A 23,270-nucleotide genomic window follows, 5' to 3' on the forward strand; every position below is an offset into this window, starting at 1 on the left:
TGCATGAAAGAAGAAAGATAGTAGAAAGATTGTTGCGTAATTGACCAAATATTCTATTGAGAATGATGGTTGAAATTTCACGAGATAAGCAACATTTTGGCGTCTAATGTGTAGATCAGCTTAAATATTAAAAAAAATAAAAATAAAAACCAGTGATGGTGATTGATTACTTGCAAAATGTAACCAAGAAAAAATTTTCTCGGGAGTTAAATGGGCATACATACTTTACATAGAACATTTTTTCTAATCCAGCCAGGAAATTAATGCGGTTTTCTTTATAAGTTGGAAACACTTTCTAAATTAGAAATTGATTATTATTGTTTCCTAAGAGAGAATATCACATCTTTTGGTGATTGTTTGAGAATTAAATCTCATACATAAAATATTTTTTAAATGAGCATTTTTGCCGGCACCTAAAATTTAACACATACTTATAATTCATCTCATCTCATTTGGACCCATCATAATATAAGTTATATAACGACAATTTTTTCCCTTTCTTGTTGGGACACTTTATTTAGAATAGAGAATATATGCACTGCTGGTATATTTGCTTTATTGTTTGGCTGATTCTATACTACGTTTCTTGCGTATAGAATTGAAAACATTAAAAAAAGAAAAAGATTTTTAATTTTTATTTTTTTATTGAGCTAATTTATTAGACAAAGAAGCACGAAAAAGAATTCATATAATTCTTTGCACACATGCTATGGGTGAATGAGCACCCCATGTGGATAAGGAAAACCAATTTCATGGGAATGAAAAGCAATTAATTAAAGATATAAAGGTACAAAAAGGTTCTTAAATGTTAGCAAAGGATGTTATTTTGCATTGGTATTGTTCCTAGTCTACTGCGTATAAAGTGGCATTTGCTTTGTTGGAGATTGGGACATTTTGTGTGGAAACACATTGAATTCCAAAACATCTAACATTGACTTTGCTTAGGAACTAGTAGAGGATAATCTTAGATAATTTTATTGGTCGATTAATTGTATAGAAGTAATAATATTCAATAGCACACGCATGTGTTTTTTTGAGTAGTGTGTGTAATAGCATTAATGGCCATAAATCAGGGAAGGGTATTCTAATTGACCAATTTAAAAGATCCACAAATTTGCATTAAAACGCTTAAAACCATACTTTGGCATTGGCCTAATAGTGATCAACCACTTTCATTATTAAAATAATAATAATGATCTAGCACTAATATCGGCCATAAGCCACACAGGCGAATGTCTAGTGACACATTAAAAAATAATTTAAAAAAAAAATTAATTTAAAGAAATAATAAATAAATAAAAGACAAGTCTTGGAACTGTTCCATTTTAGAGTAAAAATTCCTAAAACGGTTTCAGTTGGCCAATGCCCAATGAATGGCCATAGTTGAATAAATGGAAGCATTAATTAATTGTTGTATGTAACCTTCATTTGGGATGATATCTGAATTAGTAAGCAAATTGTTGCCTTTGTGGCTTGTGCACAGTCTTTGTCCATAGAGGGTTATTACCTAGAAACAAGTTATTTGGATTTTAATCACTCAAATCCAAATCCAAATACCCAAATCATGTCATCCAAACACACCATAAGTTCATTTTAATGTATGCTCCATTTGTGTCGTTAGTAAACCTTATAAGAGATAGTTTTTCATATTTTCTTGTGTTTAGTAGCATTAGGGGAAAAAAATAATTTAAAGGAAATTATATTTAGTTAATAGAAAACCTTCTTAAAAATATGACTTATTTTTAATGGGTTATTTTCTAGTAAAAATTTTCGAAAAATAACTTTATCTCACCTAAAAATGTTTTTCAGCTCATTTTCAAAATTGCTACCTAATACTCCTATAAGAAAATGAAAAAATTAAAAAAAAAAATTTTTGAAAAATTACTCATTTTCCAAACAACTTTAATGTCTAAGGGAGCATAAGTTATACTTGAATGCCAATGTTTTCAACTCAAGCTTTCTTTTCTTTTTTAGATTCTATTTGCTACCATCTCATGAGACATGCAAACCTGGACCTGATCATGGTTTTGGGTTTCAGCAAGTTTAGTCAAATACCAATCTTTCATTTCTTTTTCATGAATTCTTACCAATGAAAAATGGACACCGCATTTGACAAATAAAGGCTTCCTCTCTTCTCTTCTTCTTTTTTATTTTTATTTTTATAATATTTATATGAAAAGAGCTTCCTTGTTGGTTTTACCTTTGGGTGTCAATAAGGTCTCTAACAACCTTTACGTGAAAGGGGTGTTACATATGTGATATGTCCATTACACCATATTTTTTGGTCTAATAACTAAGACTAAATATGTAGCTTAATAGAGTAAGGCAAATGCAAGCTCATTATATCTAGTTACATATAAAGAGTTATTATTAGGAACGAACACCAAATGTTGAAACTCTCTCAAAAAAAAAAAAAAAAAAAAGTCTATTTACAGAATGAAACTACATATAATTAGGGCTGGGTTCTAAATTGAAACGATTTACCCAACGATTGCTATTGTATCTGTGTTGAAGGAAACTTGGAGAAAAATTTTATGACTACACATTTCATTTAGTTTACAAATATTCTGGGTAATATTAGGACCGAAAGATGAGGATTTAAATTAAGTCTGACAAAGTATATATATATATATATATATATATATATATGTAACAAACTGATTAGCAAATTAGGTTAAGGACAATTCATTAACAAACCCTTGCCACCTATTGTTAATAAGACCCCATAAGATTGCTTGGCCTTCAAAAAAATAAAAATAAAATAAAATAAAAACAGATGTTAAGGCAAGGCCAGGAAAAGCACCAAAAAAAAAAAAAAAAAAAAAATTGGAGTGGGAAAAAGAAATCCCATTATCTAAACTACTGAAAAATACTTTTTCAATCTAGTGGCGGATTTTAGGGGGAAGGAAACCATGGCTTTTGAGAGGACCCAAATCTACATATATAATAATAGGTCAAGCAAAGAAAAAATCCAATTAAATTTCAAATTGGAGTTTAATTAGAGTATAATTTTGCGCCATGTGTCTCATCTAATCTAAATTTTAGAATTTTGTACCAAGTGAATTTAGTGTAGAAAACGAGAAGTCCAATATAATAAACCATAAAAAATATAACCATATAACTAAAAAAATTCAAATTTATAAGTCATCTATATATATATATATATATATTAATAGGTAAAGTTTAGAGAAAATTGAATTAGAATTTAAAATTATAATCCAATTTTGCACCATGTGTCTAAATTTATGTGAGAATTACACCATAATTATCCACTTATGCTTGTGCCATGTGTCTATTTAAGTTTTTTAATCTTTATGTCAAGTGAGTTAATGAGTGCAAAATACTAAGAATCTAATATTAATGAACTATAATTTTTTTTAAAAAAAATACAATCACATATACTCAATAACAATCATCACATGTTTCTCAATAAATAAATAAAATAAAAATCACTACATAACAAAAATCACTACACGTTCTATCTTATTAAAAATTAGAAGAAAAAAAATGATCATAAGTAGTAATAAATTTAGGTAAGAATTTTAATATGTGACTAATTACGTTTACTTTAAAAAAAAATAATTTGACTAATTATCTATATTTTATGATAGAAATTGTGTTTAATTTTAAATGTATCTATATGTATACATGAATGCATGTGTTACATGCTTTAAAAAAAATTTAATCTGACTAATTATTTATATTTTTGTAATAAAAATTTTTGTAGGGGCACAATTTAGTAACCAAACTCTTACTGTTATAAGTCTTGGTCCAAAAAGCCCAACACAATGAATTCTTGTAGAGTATGAGCTAAAGAACTCGGTTTAAGTAAGTTTAAACGGAATGTTGCATGGGTTAAGGGAACACACGAACAAGAACAAATGCCATTGTATCGAAAGATCACCCAGAATGATAGGGCTAAAAACTTGATTTATAGATACAAGTTAGTGTAATAGGATTCCTTTGCATGCCACAGTATTCTCTCCCTTCTTTCCCTTTTTTTTTTTTTTCTCTCTCTCCTTGTGTCCCTTCTTCTTGGGGGACTTCTACACATTATATAGGCCCTTTCCTGTCATCTGGGTTTTACACTTGTTGATCATCCAAACCCCCACTTGAGCACCTGTCCCATCAGACACCTCTCCCAGTTCTTTGTGAGTTGCGGTAGCCAAAGTAGCACTGTTCAGGGGTCTTCTCCACATTAATGTGGCTAAGAGAGTAGTTGTAATGCATTTAATGTGGTGGTGGTAGCCTTTGCTGAGATATTTCGGGTTTCCTTCCTTTTCACGTATTTAGAAGATGGGCTTTAGTGGCTTGAATGCACCTTTGCTCCGGATTTTCAGTATCCGAGGAGAAATTCCTCCTCGGACATGTTTTCTTTGCCCCAGTGATGTCTGAATTCGGATTGCTTGAGTCACGCTGACTCCTTGGATGGGCTGGTGTCCTCGGACGAGCCTAGGGGCCAACCTGTTATTTTGGGCCATAGTCCCCACAATTTTGTTTAATTTTAAATGCATCCATGCGTTTGCATAGAGTTACATGCTAGTTTTCTTAATGTATTAGAGCATTCCTGTCAAATCTTTTAAAATTTTTAGATATTTAGCATATCAAAAAGCCACTTTACCAATTTTAACAACTTATTTTACAACACATCCAATATTAAAGGTTCTATTTTTTTACCATTTCGTTTAAAATAATATAAACTATTCATTAAAATAATAAAAAACTATACAAACCACCTTTTTCACCACAAGCATTAAAATAATAATGTATTTTTTTAAGATTGGAGCTACAGTGAGCTTTCAAATATGAAAGCTCACTATAGCTCAGTTGCTATTTTTTTTTTTTAAGTTTGGCATGCTTGTTGTAGCTTGCTTTTTGATCATTTTTACAAATTTGATGTTAAAATTTAACATTTATAGCATTTATCATTTTCAATGAGAATGCTCTTATTGATTAAAAAAATTATAAATTTTTCTTTTTTAAAAAAAGGTCCAGGGTTCATATATATTCTTTTGCATTCCGAAACTGCAATATATTCAAGTTCAACATCTGGAATCAACCAGGAGAGAGTAAGATCCGATATAATATAACGTTGCATGGTTCAATTCCAGAGGACATGTACAATGGGCCAAAAATATTTGTGATTTATTAATGGAGCTCTTTGCCAAACAAGCGGAAACAATTCAATGCTAACAAGCCCAAAAGCATTATCTTCTATTAGGAGCTGGCCCAACCCTGAAGAGGGTGATTTTAAACAATAATATCTCAAACTTCCACAACTAAATAAATGAACAAAAAGCCTTATCTACTATGTCCACCAAGGTAATAAGTCAAAGTAATCACCTTTCCCTCTCTTTGATTTTTTGTTTTTCCTTCCACTTCTGTACCCTACAATTACAAAGATGAGAATATCATTTATTTAAACAAAGCACTCTAAATTATTTGGATTGTTCAAATTGAAATTATGACTAAATTTACACTTAACACTAAAGTCCAAGAATAATAATTATAAAAACCCTGAGAATAATGCTATGGGGTGGGGAATTGAAGCTTTTCATGAACATAAACTCAATCTGTGTCCCAATGATCCCCACTGGCCCAAACATTAACTAGGACATATATATGGTGGAATAGGTTTAATTTACATTTGTTGTTAACTCAAAATAAATAAATAAATAAATATATATATATATATACATATATATAATTGTTGTAATTTTTCTTCTAATTACAATTTAACTTAAATTTCAATTTAAATTCATTCTTCCAAACATAACATTGAAACTGCGTTTTGGGGTCTCATTGATAAATATCACAATGGTGTGTATATTACCACACAACGCTACTCTTTCCAATTTCAGGTTGACTCAAATTAATTCAGTCTAAATTAATAAAAAGAAAAGGGCTTTTTTTCGGAGGGAAGTGAGGCTGTAGCGTAAGAATTGTGTTAAGTGGGTTGTATTGACTATTGAGGCGTAGTGGCGTATAGAGTCTACAGACAACATAAATTGGCGTTGTTAATTTATTTATAACAAAGATGAAGAAAAAGAGCCAGAAATCAATGCATTGACTGGGAAACAAAGCCTTCACTACATCTTCTTCTTCTTCTTTTGTTGTTGTTGTTGTTTATTTATTTATTTATTTATTTTAAAATAATATAATAATTCGATAGTTAGAAAGAAGGATTTAAACCAAGAATGTTTTTATTGAAAATACCAAAAGGTGTCAACCATGGTTTTCAAACTCGGATTGTTCAAAGAACTGAAGAAGAGAGAGATTCAAGGTTTTAAAGTCATACCAAGGTTCAACTGAGGTCGAACCGTAATGACATCATAATTAATTTAGTAATTATTTAAAAAATAAATAAATATATTAAATTAGTAAAAATTGAAAAATTAACTAAAATAATCCAAATAAATATAAAGAACTATATTTCAAATAAATTCTTTTATGTATTTTGTAAATAAAAATATTAAATTTTAAGCAACCATAATTATGCAGATAAAAAATATTAAATACTAAGCGCAATTGCCAATCTAATATTTTCTCTTTTATGCCAGTTTGAATAGTCAACCCTTTGTGAATTATTAAAAAAAAAAAAAAAAAAAAAATACAAAAGTAGGTGGGCAGACATTGGCTTGTCCGCCAATTAAAAAATGGGTTAAATAAAGATCAAGTTCTCTAAAATTTATGGAACCATTTGGTATAGTATTTTAAGTAATATTTTTCAGTTTTTAAATAATATTACATATTTTTTTACACATTTTTTTACCTAAAAGTATTTCCAAAATATACAAATAATGTTATTAGAATAATGTTACCAAATGGGCCCTAAGAAGTGCTTTGCAGCAAGCATAAATGGGTAACAGTAAAGCAAGCCTTTAGTGGTTGAGAGTAAAGCAAGGCAATACATCATCTACAAAGAACTGAAGAAGAAGAAGAAGAAGAAGACTCCAGAGGCAAAAATGGAGATACACAGCATCTGCAAAAATGCAGAGAGAGAGAGAGAGAGAGAGAGAGAGAGAGAGAGAGAGAGAGAGAGAGAGAGAGAGAGAGAGAGAGAGAGAGAGAGAGAGAGAGAGAGAGAAGAAGAACGAATATGGCGAGTGATCTCAAGTCTGATGGTCCCACGGTGGGTGGTTGAAGTTGAAGGCCGACTTGAAGCTTTAACAATGACTATAAGTAACAAAAAAAAGAAAACTTAAACGGTCTGGACTGTGAGAACCACTTAAGGTTTTCAAACCCGGGAGGTTCAATGGTGGTTCTCATGGTTCACGAAATTTCTTGTAATAGCCGATTATTAAGGTTAAAACAATCGCATTAATGAACGATTTTCGGTTAACCCGGTCGGACCGTATGGTCCGGTTCAAGTTTCAAAACCATGGTGTCAACTAATTAAGTTACAAAGATATTTACTTTGAGTTACCATAAAATGTTAATTCACTACATTTTATAGCCAAATGTATAAAATTGAAGTTTTAAAACATAGGTTGGGGTGTCAAGAGCTTTGTATTTTAATGGTATTGCCTAGTCTCCTTCGTAAGGAGAACCAAAATTCAAATATCCTCTCTCCCAATTGTTGTAACATTGAATTATCAAACCAATAAAACATAGGATGTTGTGAAATGGTTTAAAATTTCCAGAAACGTTGGTCACCTCTACTAACAAGTTGTGCTTGTCAATGAAAGTTCAGTAGACATTTTTCATGTGCTTTACATCATTTTCTTATAATAATTTGCAAATACACATTGAACTACATGATAAAGTGTGCATGAAACTAAGATTTAGAGCAAACCATAATAGAGCACATACAACATAGCAGTCTTGGTAACAACGTCCAAAAATTGTTCAACCCTATTAATGAGCTACAAACCAGATACAGTGGACAATACAAAAACATCCAAAGTCACATCATTACACATATATGAACAAACTAACCCCCCCATGAAGCTCATCACATTACGCAGGGTTGTAGAAGAGCTGATACAGTATGCATGAAGGAAAGCAAATAAAGGAGTATCATTCATAAACTTTATAAACCCTTAGAACCAGGAAGGTCAATCCACTGCAATTGGATTTCAACTTCCCCACATTCCACATTTCTCAATCTGAGGCAGAGATCTTGAATCATTTTGCCTTCAGTCCACGTGATACAGCTCTCTTCAGAAAGGCAGTTTTGCCTGCTTGGTTGTATTCTCGACACTATGGTGCCACTTGGGAGGCCTGACAAATTCATCCTCAAGGCATCTATATATGATTTGATTTCAAACTCAGCATCTCCCATTTTGTCATCTTTGCTAAATGTGTCATGGTCATAAACGGTCTGCAATCACAAGAAACAACAATGATTTTCAATATTACAATTAGCAGAAAGCAAAAGAAACAATACAGAAAAGGAAGAGGAGAGAGAGAGAAGCCTAAGAAAATTAAGATTTCATTAAGTGGCTTTGCCATATTTGACTTCATGTAGGGGCAGGGCAAAAATGTATAAGAATTGGCTCTGCATCTATGTTACTCTTCACAAGTCTTTCCCCCCAAAACGGAGATTTTATACCATCAAGTCATAGGCTAGTGAAGCTGTTAATTTTTCATTGCCTTCTATTTCTGAGGGATGAGAAAGCAGTCTAATAGGAGAATATAACAACTTAAGATATATGAATGTGCAAATTAATAATTACTTTTTTTCTTGGGAAATTTCTAGTAACTGAGTCAGAGTCCAACATTCTTCAAGGAAATAACAGACAACCCAGTTAGCCCACAGATATATGCATGTAAGGGGAAAATCATGCTCCAGTGTTTCACTCCTCTTTTAAACAAAATTATAATATTACCATAAGATAGAGTAGCATTAACAAGTCAAGTCAACTTAATCCATTCTTCATTGCATATGCAAGCACAATTACACAACATATAAGTTATTTTCGACTTAAAAGATTATCCTAATATAATTTTCATTGTTGATTATATCTAGAAAACAATAGGAACTTATTTAAAATCATCACAAGTTCGTAACTCATGTTTTTGACTTGGAATTGAACTTTGTATTAGCACATGGAAAACTACACAAACAAGGAAGTAGCTGTTTTCACATCATCATAAGATAGTGCCTGTGTTTTCATTTGGATTTCATATTTATGCATGGGGCAGTGGACAAAAAAAACTTTACCAGCTGGATCGGATGATTAGGGTCTGTAACAGAAAGAGTTAGATCTTCATTCCATTCGGGATTAACATCCTTTTTAATAACACGTGTCTTCAGTTTCTGCAACACATGTTCACGCTTAGATCTGATTAGAAGAAATGAACCACAAGTAATTGAAAATGATTTCATAGAAATCAGTGAAACTAATGTAAACAAAAGAAACATATTGCTAGCCTAATATAATTTATTGAGTTAACTCATAAATGGAAGGAACAAGAAACAAAATAAACCAGAAAAAAGGAATATAGAATTTCCAATCAGCAGAGCATAGCCTAGAACATTCAATTCACTTAGAATCGTTATGAATATTCTACTTTATATCAAAAAGCAATTATGTTGTAATCAAATTAAGGGGAAACCAATGGTTGTAAACTTGTAATGGGCATCTCTTTTTGTCATGTAAACAGCATACACTCCAACCCAACTTGCAAGCATATTGAGTAAGTATTAAATACAAAAGATCATTACCAACACTTAAAATTGACCTCCTCAAATGCCAGATATGAATGTTTTGTGAATTTCAGACCAGACTACTTAATTTTCAGTTGTTCACTTTTGACTTACCCAATAAGTTTAGTGAAGGAACTGATTTAAGCATAACTGTCTCTCTCTCTCAAATACAAATACAGAAAGTAGGATCTTAAGATCAGATGCCACAAAATTAAGAAATATAATCTTCCCTTAGTTGCAAAAATGAAATGAAGATTGTGAGATATCATATGTTCACAAATTTACATATCTGCCAAAGAATTATGATTGTCCTAGTATATAAAAAAAATGGGGGAAAAAAAAGCTAAAATGTCAAAATTTTGTAATTATAGGAAATAATTAAAAATAATCACAATTATTAATTTCCACCAAGATCATCTTCCTCATGTGATGCAGAATACAGGAAGCATGAATGATATTGGTTCTGTAATGATTCTTCTTTATTATCAGGTAAATATAAATGGATCCACTCCACAATGATTGTCTTTTACCATCACGCAATATTCGATGACAGGTCCCTTATTAGTTATTCCTGCCAAATAATTTACCAGTTCAGCTAATTGCACCCTACATAACTGTATTTGTTTCGAACAAGACCAATTCAAAGAGAACAAGGGGTACATCATATGATAACATAAGCTCATGTTTCACGCCTTGAGCTGCATAGTACGTACGGATCCTTAAAAAGAATAACATACTAAATATGATTCCTAGATAATTTTCATTTTTCTGGAATTATATCAGTGCACAAAAAAAAAGTCTATAAAAGCCAAATATAGTAAGAAGAAGAAGAGAAATGATTATGAAGAAGGAGACCTGTCTGTTCATCTTGATGACAACATAAGGGTCGCTGCTACGAACGTCACGAACGGCGAGATTAACACCGCGCTTGACGCGAATTCTGAGGAGTCCAAGCAGATTTTCCATTAGAGACGTGGATGATGATCTTCCACTCTTATCCGGTGAACTTCTTCTTCTTCTTGGTGATGCCTCTGTTGCCATTTTTTCCCTCCCTCCCTCTTTTTTCTTTTTATATTACCAAAAAAATCAATTCAATTCAATTCTCTCCTCTCTACCACCACAAAAAAATAAAAAATAAAAAATAAAAAATAATAATAATAATAATAATCTGCAAACAATTAAAATATTATTAATAACCCAATTAAATTAAAGAGAGAGAGATTGTGGAGCCCACCAGAAACTGACAAAACTCCTTGTCTGACGTTGACGTTGTTGTTGTTTTTGTTTTTGTTGTTGTTGTTGTTATCTCTGTTCTGTCTGAGTAAATTGTGATTGAGTTTTTGGTTGGGGTTGGCGTTGGGAGGAAGGGAAACCGAGAGAGAGGGTGATTGTGGGTGTGGAAATTGGAGGGGTTTTGGTGGGAGAAGGTGAGGTGAGGTGACCAGGGTATTCGGTTGTCAGTCGCGGAATATTTGGAGGAGAGTCGTTTGTGGTTGGTTCTTTGACGTTGACTGCAACCATCTTAGCCGCAATTAATGCTTTGTCTGTAAGAACAATAACGTGGCTGCGGCTGTCTACTCTCTTGTCTTCTGCGTCCTTTTCTATTTATTTTATTTTTTATTTATAAAGTTTAGTTATAAAATTTGATATATTTTAAAGTTGTAATTTTATTTAATTAAATAAATATTATTATATATTTTGAAAACCTAATCATTAAATTGTATATTCTATATGCTCTTAATATACGTCGAATTTTGTGTCAATGGATATTATTTACTATATAATCTATAAGTTTATATTTTATGTATAATTTTAAACTACAAAAGATTCTTAAAAAAAAAATCTCAATAAAAAAAATACAAAAATTTGCAATTTAAATAATTTATTGATGACATAATTATTAATCTTTAAATTTCTAAAAATTTTGCAAGCATGGAGAATATAAGAAAAAAATGTAATCCAATGATGAATTTATCAAATACACATCCAATAATATATATATTGAGTAAGGTTGTAACCTAAGGTTACAACTAATTTTATAACTAAATTTTGTCATTTTTTTAATAAGGTATGTATTTTTTTTTCTTGATCCATTAGGTCTCGTGGGTCATGTTCTTCTATCGTAGTATACATGTTTTAATATATTTTTTATTATTTATTTATAGAGTTTCAACTTATAGCGTCCGTTTTTTATTATTGTACTATTTATCATCAAACTAAGATATTAATTGATTTTTGATGTAGGCATGAATTGAATCACAAATATCTTGTTCAACTATTAAATATTTTACTAATTGAGTTAATTAGAACCTACAATGTTTTCTATTTCTTCATTAAAATTGTTTTCACTCCAATAGAAGAATTGTTTTCACTTTTCTAGCTAGCCATAAAAAAAATCTGCACTCCCTTCCACAATATATTTATTCTAGGACAGCAACCAATTCCATACCAATCTTTACAATTATCTTATGTGGTAAGTTATGATTGTCTACTTATCACATTTACATTAATTCATTACCTTTTTTCCTCACTCACAATTCAGCCATATCAGTTAATTGTGAAAATGGCTTTAAAATTGGTTGTGGTCTTTAAATTTTTCTTCAAGTTTTCGTTCCCTATTGAAAACACACACCTTATGCGTTTGCCATGGAAACACATGATGAATATAAGCATAATAAAATAATTTTTCAAAAATATACTTCCCTCTTCTTTGTTTAAAAGTATTTATAAGTTTACTAGGAGGGTTATTTCATTCCTTTCCCTAGTAAGGTTTATTTATTTTTATTTTATTTTTTTAGGGACAAAGTTTGGTAACAAACATGGTTATAGCCTAAAACAACAAATCCACTCAATTTTTTTTTTTTATTGGATATAAATTTTGACAAATTTATCGTTAGATTTTATTTTCTTCTTATATATTTTATATTTGCAAAATTTTCAAAAAATAAAAAATTATAGCTATGTCATCAATTAAATGTTTAAAAATTCAAAATTTTATAGTATAAAATTACGCATAAAAAATGATTTTATAAATGGTATAGTAAATAAAGTTTGATTGACATGAAATTTACATATGTGTTAAGAACTTAAAGAGTATACAATTCAATAGTTAGATTTTTAAAATATACTATCTTGTTAATTTTTTAAGTGAGAGTTGTAGCCTTAGGGTGCTACCAATTTTATAACTAAACTTTGTTATTTTTTTAATCACTCCAAAACCATATTTTCTTTTTCTTTGGTGAAAGATAATTTTTTTTTTAATATATTAAAACATAGCAAAACTTAAGGAATATGATAAATTAAATTTCGTAGTTTCAAAAAGAAATAAATTATAAAGGAGATTAAAAAAATAAAAAATTAAACTATATAATTTCAAAATTAAAAAATAAAAACCTGAAATTTTGAAGGAGTAAAAAAATAAATTAGTTCCTAAATGAATTGAGGTCTAATTTGATTATTTTTGAAATATCAAATTTTAATTTGTTACTTTCGAAATTATTGGAATTTTATTTATCTTTATATATTAAAAGGATTCAGAAAGTTAGTTATGGTTTCAAAAAATGTCAAAATTATGTTTACTTAATCCATATAAGTAAATAAAAAAAAAATCTTAAATCCCTAATATAATTAGATAATCCTTATTCTTAAAAAATAAAAAAATGAGGTTACAATTGTAATTCGAGAAAAAAAAAAAAAAAAAAACTAACAAAGAAATTTTTTTCCTAAAAATTAACGCACTCTCTATTTAAATACTATCATACGCATGTTTAATACATATTTTACTAAAAAATAGCACACTATACCTAGTAGTTTATTTCATTTCAAATCCTAAATTTTAGTTTATTAAAAATTCCTTCGTTTGTAACCTCGCTAACAATAGATAAATTCAAATTGAAAAATTACATTAAACTCTAAATAAAAAAGAGTCTCATTGCACGTGCGGAGCACGTGTGATGAGGCTAGTTACTTTTAAAATTATATGGTTTACTATGTTACATCCCTAAACTATAGGATTTAAAATGTAATTTTTCATTTTTTTTTATGAGACTAAAGTTTTTTTTTTTTGGATAGTTTATTTAAATTTCATTATCTATATTACTATTTAAGGGGTTTCCAAGCCATTTAAGCCGTGAACCCTAACTAAAACTCCTAAATTTTAGGTTAATTTATATTAAAAATAATAATTTTTTTTTTCTCCAAGTTTCTCCATATCCCATAAAATTAGGCACCACCTCTCCTTACACTTTCCAACTTTTTTTTTTTTTTTTTTGAGATTATATCAGCTTGGGTTTATTTTTTTAGAGTTGAACATGTCCAAAAAAAAAAAAAAAGAATCTAGTTTTTTTTTTTTTTTTTTTTTTTTTTTTTTGGGTTAGAAAATTGAAATGAACATTATTTTTTTTTTTTTTTTTTTTTATTTATTTTTTTTTTAACTATTACATTTTACAAATAATTAAAAAAAAAATTAGAAAAGCCTCTGAGATGCGTGCGAGTGCATTCTCAGATGCTAGTTTTACTTTAAATGAGTTGGGTAATAATTGGTCTCTAAACTTTACCCTATGAGCACAATTGATCCCTTAAGTTTTAAAAATGAATTGTGTTAATCAATTGTTGTTACTTGACTTTCTTCTAAAAAAAAATTGTTGTTACATGCCTGACGGAATAATAACCAAACAATTTTTCTAATGAAAAAATTACAAAAATTATTTTAAGCATAAGCAAACCTATTAACCAAGTAATGGGTAATACCAAATCAAAATCTTAAATCCAAAATCACCAATTTGATAACTGAATTGCGTAAGAGAGAGATGTGTGTTCTACAATTCTATCCAAATTGGATTGGACCTAACCCTGAAGACTTTTTGATTCCATAGTAGCAAATAGCAATTGTTGGGATTCTAAGAGCATTCTTATCAAAGGTGTTAAAAATGTTAAATGCTATTTTTTAGCATTTTTAGCACCTTAAATGATAAAAACACATCTACATCAAATATGCTGAATCTTAAAAGCATTAGCATTGAGCTACAGTGGAGTCTCATCTTTGACGCCCTACTGTAGCAAGATGCTAGAGTTTTTAATATATATATATATATATATATATATATATATTTTTTTTTTCTTTTTCTCTCACTCACTCTCTCTTGTGCCGTGCCTTTCTTCTCCACTGCTTTCCTCTCTCTTTCTCTCTCTCCTTCTCTATGCCTCTCTATTTCTCTTTAACTCTTGATCTCCACTTCAACAATGGTGAGTGGCGTGACGACGAGGATGGTGCCACTGTCCCTATTTTTTCAAAGGCCTCGTCAAAGGTGTCGTGGACATGTTCCCTGAGTGTGGCTTCCACTGCTAGTGCCATGCTGGACATAAGGCGCTCCAGGTGTGGTTGGGTTTTGCTGGGTTAATTGAGGTTTGCTGGTTGTGGGTCTGGGTTGATTCCATGTTGTAGGTTGTTTTGTGGGTGTTGGGTTGATTCGGTGGTGTGGGTTGATTTATGGGTGCTGGGTTGATTCTGTGGTGTGGGTGCTGAGTTGATTTGTGGGTCTAGGTTGATTTGGTGGCTTTGGGTTGTGGGTGTGGTTGATTGATTCTATGGTTAGTTGTAGTGGTTTGTTGTGGGTTGTGCCGTGGGTTGATGCTGTGGGTTGTGCCATGTGTTGAGGTAGTGGGTTGCTAATCTCTCTCTGGTGGGTGTGGGTTGATTGATTTGATGGTTAGTTGTGGATGTAGAGGATTTTTTTTCCTCTACTATTGTTTGTGGTTGCGATGGATCTGGTTGGAGGCGGTGATGGTGGGTGGATGTGGTGGTTATGGTATGGGTGGGTTAATGTGGTGGTCAGCAGTGCTGGGTTGAGAAAGAGAGAGACAGAGGAGAGAGAGACAGAGAGAGAGGAAGAATAAAAATGAATAAAAAATGATAAAGAAAGAATATTTAAATGAAGTGTTAAAAAAAATAGAAGTTTTGATGTAAAGGATATTGTAAAGTGATGTATTATATGTTAATTCATAGAGCATATACTGAATTATCATGTAGCTCATTTAACACATGACTTAATTTATAGGGCACATGTTAAATTAACTAGACAATAATCTTGAGGCATTTGGGCTAATGACATTATAACTAGTCTCCTATAATACATGATTATAATTTAACATTAGATATCAATAGAAGATAAACTAATTTCTTAGTGCATTAGTGCATTTCTCTCTCTTAATCTCTTTCTTTTTCTATGGAGGGTGATTACCTCGAATTAAGTTAATTTCCCTATAGTTCTCATTGATTCCTCTATAATTCCCACCAATCTCCATTAGGAACCATCGGGTTCCTAACAATTGGTATCAGAGCCGTCGATCTTGATACGAACGAATGTGACTGAAGAGAACTTTGGAAAGAATTAGGGAAAATCGCGAACAAAGTTTTAGAGGATGTTAAGACTTTGTATAAATCTCACAATGACATTTTAGAGAAGGTCAAGGCCTTGGTTGAATCTAACAAAGCCATAAATGAAGAGCTCTCAAGATTACAAGAGAGTTTCGAGAACATGATGGAAGAGGAGTTACAATTTCTTAATTCAATGAAACTTGAAAGACAAATCAATTTCCAAGAATCTACTGCTATTGTTGTAAGCCGCGATGTTGATTTTTGTGTCAAAGTGGATGATGATATACATGTACACACTTCCCTTGAAGTTTAGTCCAAAGAACCAATAAAGAAGGTGAGATGATCTTCCAAGAACCAATTCTTGATGCACCAATGGAGACTTCCATTCAAGAGTCTATGATTCAAGATTTGGCAATCCAAGTGTCGGTGATCCAAGAATCCAAGATGCAAGCACCAACAATTTTAAAGATTCTAGAATCAAATGAGGTCTTGAGGATACAAGAACATTCTAAGGTTCAAAGAACCAATGAGACCTTGAAGATTGAAGACAATTTGCCCTAGTTCATCATCTTCTTTGTAGAAGCTACTGTGTCTTTGCACCGAGGGTTTTGTAACCAAGAAACTTCTTGATCTTCATTATTTGGATGAACTGAAGAACTTTGTAGCCAATATCTTTCTCAAGTTGGTGTGTTAGTCACGTACTTGGATCCGTGCATTGATAGGTTAGTCAGATACTTGGAGCCGTGCATTGAAAGGAGAAACTGTCACCATATTATAAGTCCAATTGGGTATTGGGGCAAGGGTTCAATTGTAGGTTGGTATTAGGTACTGTGATTCATTCTACTTGTAACTGCTTGTTTTGATAATAGTGGATTCTCAGGAGTAGTGACTTTAAATTCACCCAATGGGGTTTTGTCTCGGTGGTTTTCCTCATTCGTAAACAAATCACTAGTGTCAAATTTAATTTCCGTTGCATTTAGTTTTTAGTGATTAATTTGTGCAACCACGCTTATTGCATGTAATTGAATTTAATTAATTTCACTTGGCTAATTAATTTGATTAAGTTACCAAAGGGGTTAATACATTCTTGGCCTATCAAGTGGTATCAAAGCAGGAACACTCTAATTAGGGTTAATCTTTGCTGTGTAATCCATTGACCCCTATTTGTCATGGATAGAGGACAATATTTAATTATACCTCCTTTATTTGATGGCACTAACTATGTATACTGGAAAGTATGCATGAGAGCTTTCTTGCAGTCCTTAGATGAGAAGGTGTGGCAAGCAGTGGAGATTGGCTGGACTAAACCAAAGGAAGCGCTGGCTGATTGTGATGATGCTAAGATCAAAGCGGCAAACTTCAACAGCAGAGCATTGAATGCTTTATTCAGTGCGGTCACCAATGAGGAGTTCAAGAAGATATCCTCTATAGAAATTGCTAAGGAAGCATAGACTATCCTCCAGATAACCTATGAAGGGACTAAGATTGTCAAGGATTCAAAGCTTCAAAGGCTTACCACAAGCTTTGAAGAAATTAAGATGGAGAAGGATGAGTCGTTTGATGAGTTCTATGACATCCTTTGATGAGTTCTATGCCAAATTGAAGGACATAGTCATCTTCGCATTTAATCTTGGGGAAAACATTCTCGAACCTAAAGTTGTAAGAAAGGTGCTCAGATCTCTACCAGAAAGATTCCATGCCAAGATCACTGCCATTGAGGAATCAAAGGACATTGACAAAATTCCTTTGATAGAGCTAGTTGGCAACTTGCAAACCTATGAATTGGATTTGACTAGGATCGGAAAATCAAGTAAGAGCAAGAGCAAGAGCATGGCACTGAAGGCCAAAAGCAGTGATACAGATGAGTCCTCTGATGATGAAGATTCTAAGATGAAATCCTACATCACTAGGCAATTCAAGAAATTTATGAAGAATGCCAATGCAAAAGGATTCAACAAGGATCATAAGCAATCCAGTTCTTCACAATTCAAGAGCCAAGATAGAGGGAAGAAGGATGCTAAGGAAGGCGATTAGCACATTGTTCCCTCCGAACCAAAGTGTTTCGGATGTCAAGGTTTTGGACATATGAAACAAGAATATCCAACATATCTCAAGACCATTGGAAAGAGCAAGGCCCTTGTTGCTACCTTGAGTGACATCGAGCCTAAGGATGATTCAGATGACAATGATGATGAAGGAATCTTGAATCCTTCATTGCTAAAGTTGATCCTACTGATAGGGTTTCAGAAACAGTAGATGATGAAGAGGACTTGGTGGACTCTAAGTTTGAGAAAATGGACGATCAAGATGATATCCATACAGCCTATGAAAAATTGTACAAGATTTTTGAGAAGCATGAGAAACTATATAAGCTGGCTACCAAGAAGCCGAGTGATGTTGAGATAGATCGAGAGGAGCTCTCCACAAAGTTTGACGAAGCTAATCAGACCATTGGAGAACAACGATTTGAGAACAATTTCTTGGTTGAAAGAACCAAGAAGCTTGAAGCGGAGTTGTTTCAAGTCAGAACTCAACTGGAGAGGACTTCCAGTGCAAAGCTTGATGAAATGCTTAGTTTTCTGAAATCTACTTTTGATAGAACCGGTTTAGGGTATGGTTTCTCTTCTTTTAATATTGCTTCTTCTAGCACTAATATGTTTGTCTCACCTGCTAATAATGTTAATTCTGAGAACAATGATTGTAAAACTGATATAGCTAGTGGGAACGTAGACAAAGGTAAATCGATTTTAGGTGCACCCCCTAAGCTTGAAAAGAAAGAGACTAGAAACCCTAGGACTAAGAAGGGCAATAACCAAAAGTCTAAACAGAAGAAGCAGCATCTCTGTAATCACTGTGGAGTTTCAGGGCATACCCGTCCAAATTGCTACAAGTGGTTAGCCACTCAACAGAGCAATAGTATGATCTCGTCTGGAAACCAAAATCAGTTTCCCTCTTGTTTTGCTCCTCTTGGAGATCTTTTTAAGGCTTTCATGTTCCTTTCGAACTTGAACGGTTTCAATTCTTCTCCCTCACTGTCGGATCAAAGGTTCACTAAAATAAAAGGTTCTTCCAAAGTGTGGAAGGAAAAAGGCTCAAAGTGATCTAGTCATTCTCTCTCTCTCTCTCTCTCTCTCTCTCTCTGTTTATGTATTACTTGTGTGTTTTGCTTTCTTGTTTTTGAGTCAATCTAGTTTTATGATATGTTTTGTTTAACATGTTTTTGTTTGTTTGTTTTCAATTTTGCTTTATTTTGTTTTTCATTAAAAAAAATTGAAAAATAAGAAAAATACAAAAATAATATGTGTTTTGTGTACGTTGGTACCTGTGTACCTTGGATGACCATTGAAACAAAATTTTTTAAACTTTGTATCTTTTGTAGCTTAGATGAGCATCTCTATGCATAACTAAGTAAGTGAGCTTTCTGGCTCGTGTTTGTGATGAGTACGATTAAGTAATCTTTTGTACTTAACACTTATGTCATTCTTTTTGACGGGAAGGACTAAAAAATCCTAAGAGAAACACATAAATAACCATCTCACCACTAAAGCCTGCCAATCATGAATAACATCTATATGCTTCGGCATAGCAAAATTGTGATGTTTAAAGCTTAATATAATTGAGTATTTTTTCTCTCTCTTATATGCCCATGCATGATATGCTCAAAAAGAAAAATATGCAAAGAAAAATAAAAGGAAAAAGAATCAAAATGCTTTTAAATATGGTTGCAAGCATGTTTTCAAGAGATGTAGGAGTTATAGGATGTACCTCTAAGGTGATAGTCTCCATTAAGCAGTTATGATTGTGTGTGAGTTAAAATTGATTTTCTCATATCTCAAATCATCATAACTTGAAACACATATGCACTCTTGCAATGTTTTCACACACAACATGCATATTCTTTACTACTTTTGATACATGTGTAGGTACAATGTGATTTGACCATCATATGGGATACATGTGTTAATGTATGCTCACTAAACTATCTTGACTTGTTTTTTGAAATATAAAATTGGTTAGACTTGTTTAGTGTGTGTGTGTGTTTTGGATCTATGAATGCTTTGTATTTTTTTTCTTGTTGAGAGATGTTTTTGAAAGCTTAAAATGTTGTTTGGATCTTTGGTTGAGTAGCTTGCTTAATTGCATTCATTTCTGTGTATTTTTCCTCTCTTTAAAAAACTGGTTTTTATCAAGTTCGACAGCTGCTCGATAGATCCTCGATAGATTGCTATCTATCGAGACCCTTGGACTTCTTTTCTCGACAGATCTTATCGCATCTTCGATCCACCGAGCTATCTGGAATTTTTCTCAATAGCTTCTTGACAGATTCTTAATCCATCGAGAAAGTTTTTGTCTGGTCGATAGATGCTCAATAGTTGTTTGATCCATCGAGGTATTTTTGCCATCGATAGATTCTCGACAGATTCTATCTATCGAGATTTAGTGCTCAATAGATCTCGATAGATTCTCAATCCATCGAGCTGCGATTTCTTTAAATAGCTTTAGTGCATTTTCATTTCTCTCATTCTCTTTCGACAGAAATTGTCTTTTCACCTCCCAAACACCCTCCCCTTACTTAAAACCTCCTACCCTCTTGGATTCGGCCTAGTTTGAGCATTTCTCCCTTGGTATGCTTCTCTAATCCTTCATTCTTCATACATTTCATGCATTTAGACCCAAGTTTTGGGTTTTTGTGAAATTTTTGGGGTTTTTGAAAACTTTTGAGTTTCTTACGAAATTTTTGGGTTGTGTGTTATGTTTTTGATGCTATATGATCATGCATTGCATTCCATTTGCATTTTCACAATGTTTCATGCATTTAGATGTGTGTTTATATGTTGAAAATTTGTGTGCTGATAGGTTTAGATTAGGTTGAACCCATGATGCTATTTTTTTGCATATCACATGTTCATGCATATGCACCCTTTCTTTTCTATCATTTGGTACTCTATTGTGATGGTGCTTTTCTACTTGTCTCCCTCTCTCTCTCTCTCTCTCTCTCTCTCTCTCTCTCTCTCTCTCTCTCTCGGATAGTCTACACATGGCACCCAAGCGCAAAGCCGCTCCATCTCAAAACCCTCTTCGTTTCAAGGCATCTTCCTCTAATCCTACTCCTCTTCATGTTCGGTTCCATGGTGAGAAGGCTCATCAGGACTTCTTGGAGAACTTCTCCAAATGTGGCATTCATTCGGAATGCCGTGTGATTCTATCGAACTTTACCAATACTACTCTACCCACTGTCATTCACAGTTGGAGATGGGAATCTCTATGTGAGATACTCGTGAGTTGTTCCACCATGATCATATAGGAGTTCTACTCCAATATGCATGGTTTCAATACCTCTATACCTCGGTTTGTTACGCAGGTTCATGGTACACGTATCATTGTCACTCTGGAGCTCATTTCCGAGGTACAACATGTTCTGCAGGTTTCATATCTTGATTACCTTGCATGTCCACGTCTGAGGATTGAGTCCAAAGACAAACTTCTATCTCTTTTCTATGAGACACCTTCTTCATTGGGTGAGTGCCAAAACATCTCATGCTCGGGCTTTACAAAAGGTTTGAGGTTCCTTAATATGGTGATGACATTTGTTCTCCATCCTTTGTCTCACTATAACTCCATTACCGAGCCTCGTGCTCGCCTTTTGCTTTCCCTCATTGAGGACCTTACTATAGACTTTCCTTCTCACTTCATTCTCTTTCTCATAGATGTCTATAGGGATACGGCAACCTGTGATAAGCTCATTTTTCATTTGGCTATCACAAGGATCATTCGCCATTCTTCTATTCCTTATCCCAAGTCTTCTCACTTCACTGTCATGGGTGCCATTAGCGCGGCGTCTGTTCAACAGAGCAAGGCCTAGTTTCGACCGAAGCAACCACGGACCGAGGCGACAACTCCTCCAGCTTCTTCCATTCCATCCACCTTTACTCCTTCTTCTTTGAATGGTGGTGTGACATTTGAGGCCATCATGGCGTAGCTTGAGCACATAGATGCTCGCCTTGATACACTCACTACTGAGTTGTATCAGGTGAACACCCATGTTAGTCGTATTGCATGACGACAGGCTCGCATGGGTGGCTTCGCCGCGTCTCCATCTCCCTTTCCTTCTCTAGAGGCTTCTGAGGACGAGGATGCTAATGATGGTTCCGGTGATGATGATGATGAGGAGGATGAGGATGCTAGCTCTTCCGATGATAAGGAGATGACTGCTTCTTAGTGACTTACCCTTTGTCATTCGTGACAAAAAGGGGGAGTAGTTTTGGGTTAAGAGTAGTCATGTATTTAAGGGGAGTGTTAGCATAGGACATTTTTTTGATAGAGGGAGTGTCTTTGTTTTTGAGGGATGTAGTAAGGATTTATATACTTTTCTTTTCTTTCTTTGTGGTTACATTATCCTTTTGTACCTCGGTTTTGTGACCATTTAGTGATAACAAACATTGTACTTATTTATCTTTTATATATATGATGATGTTGTTATCATTTCACCAATCTCTCCATGTGTTATTTCTTTTCTTTCTTTATACACATGTGTTAGGACATATGTGATTCAATGATAGGAACATATATCACTATTTTATGTAATTGGCTAATCTTTTGATAAAATGCACTTTACTTGTAATTGGGTAGATTGGGTAGATCTAGGATGTGTTTAATGCTTCAAGAAACAAGGTTTCAAGTTCAAGTGTTAAAACCATACAAGTCTGTCCAAGAATCAAGTCAGAAAGTGCAGGATTTTAAAGCTCGATAGCTAGCATCTACGAGGTTTAAAGAGAGTTGTTTCAGCCCGAGGCTCAAAATCTGCTTGATAGATAGGGTATCTGTCAAGATTTATGAAATTCAGATTTTCATCCAATCCGTGAATGTATGTTTGGGCTTTCTTTTCTCATAACCCTAAACATATATAAGGAATATTTTAAGGGCCGTAAAAGAAGATACAAGTTGCACAAGAGAACAATTCCATAGTGTGAAGAAGAGTGTGACTGGAAACCTAGTTTACCCTAGTTCTTGAAGAAGCTATTGTGTTTTGTACACCATAGGGTTTTGTGACCAAGCAACTTCATGATCTTCATCGTGTGATGAACTGATGAACTGAAGAACTTTACAACCAACATCCTTCTCAAGTTAGTGATCAAGTCGCATATTGGGATTCGTGCAATTGGTTAGTCACGTACTGGGAGCTGTACATTGAAAATGAGAGATTGTTACTACAGAACAAGTCCAATTGGGTATTGGGGTAAA

The 23,270-nt window shown here is 32.9% G+C and overlaps 1 protein-coding gene across 1 annotated transcript; it reads right to left on the reverse strand.

Moving 5' to 3' along the window:
- Positions 1 to 7,754: 7,754 nt before the first annotated feature.
- LOC115962561 (protein C2-DOMAIN ABA-RELATED 4-like) lies at positions 7,755 to 11,041 on the reverse strand. The gene is made up of 4 exons (XM_031081417.1): positions 10,887 to 11,041; positions 10,508 to 10,717; positions 9,167 to 9,262; positions 7,755 to 8,323 (listed from the first exon to the last, which is right to left on the reverse strand). The coding sequence occupies exons 2-4, from the start codon at positions 10,691 to 10,693 to the stop codon at positions 8,033 to 8,035; spliced, it is 573 nt and encodes a 190-aa protein (XP_030937277.1). The 5' UTR covers positions 10,694 to 10,717; positions 10,887 to 11,041; the 3' UTR covers positions 7,755 to 8,032.
- Positions 11,042 to 23,270: the final 12,229 nt, after the last annotated feature.

This window comes from Quercus lobata, chromosome 10 (genome assembly GCF_001633185.2).
Source record: "Quercus lobata isolate SW786 chromosome 10, ValleyOak3.0 Primary Assembly, whole genome shotgun sequence".
In the NCBI taxonomy this organism is placed as follows: Eukaryota; Viridiplantae; Streptophyta; class Magnoliopsida; order Fagales; family Fagaceae; genus Quercus; species Quercus lobata.

What these genes read in the sequence shown, in the direction of transcription:
- LOC115962561 (XM_031081417.1), bottom strand. Translation starts at nt 10,693, where the DNA reads ATGGCAACAGAGGCATCACCAAGAAGAAGAAGAAGTTCACCGGATAAG. An exon ending in TCATCAAGATGAACAGACAG is followed by an intron (nt 9,263 to 10,507) that starts GTCTCCTTCTTC and finishes CATGTGTTGCAG; the next exon opens with AAACTGAAGACACGTGTTAT. An exon ending in CTAATCATCCGATCCAGCTG is followed by an intron (nt 8,324 to 9,166) that starts GTAAAGTTTTTT and finishes TTGTGATTGCAG; the next exon opens with ACCGTTTATGACCATGACAC.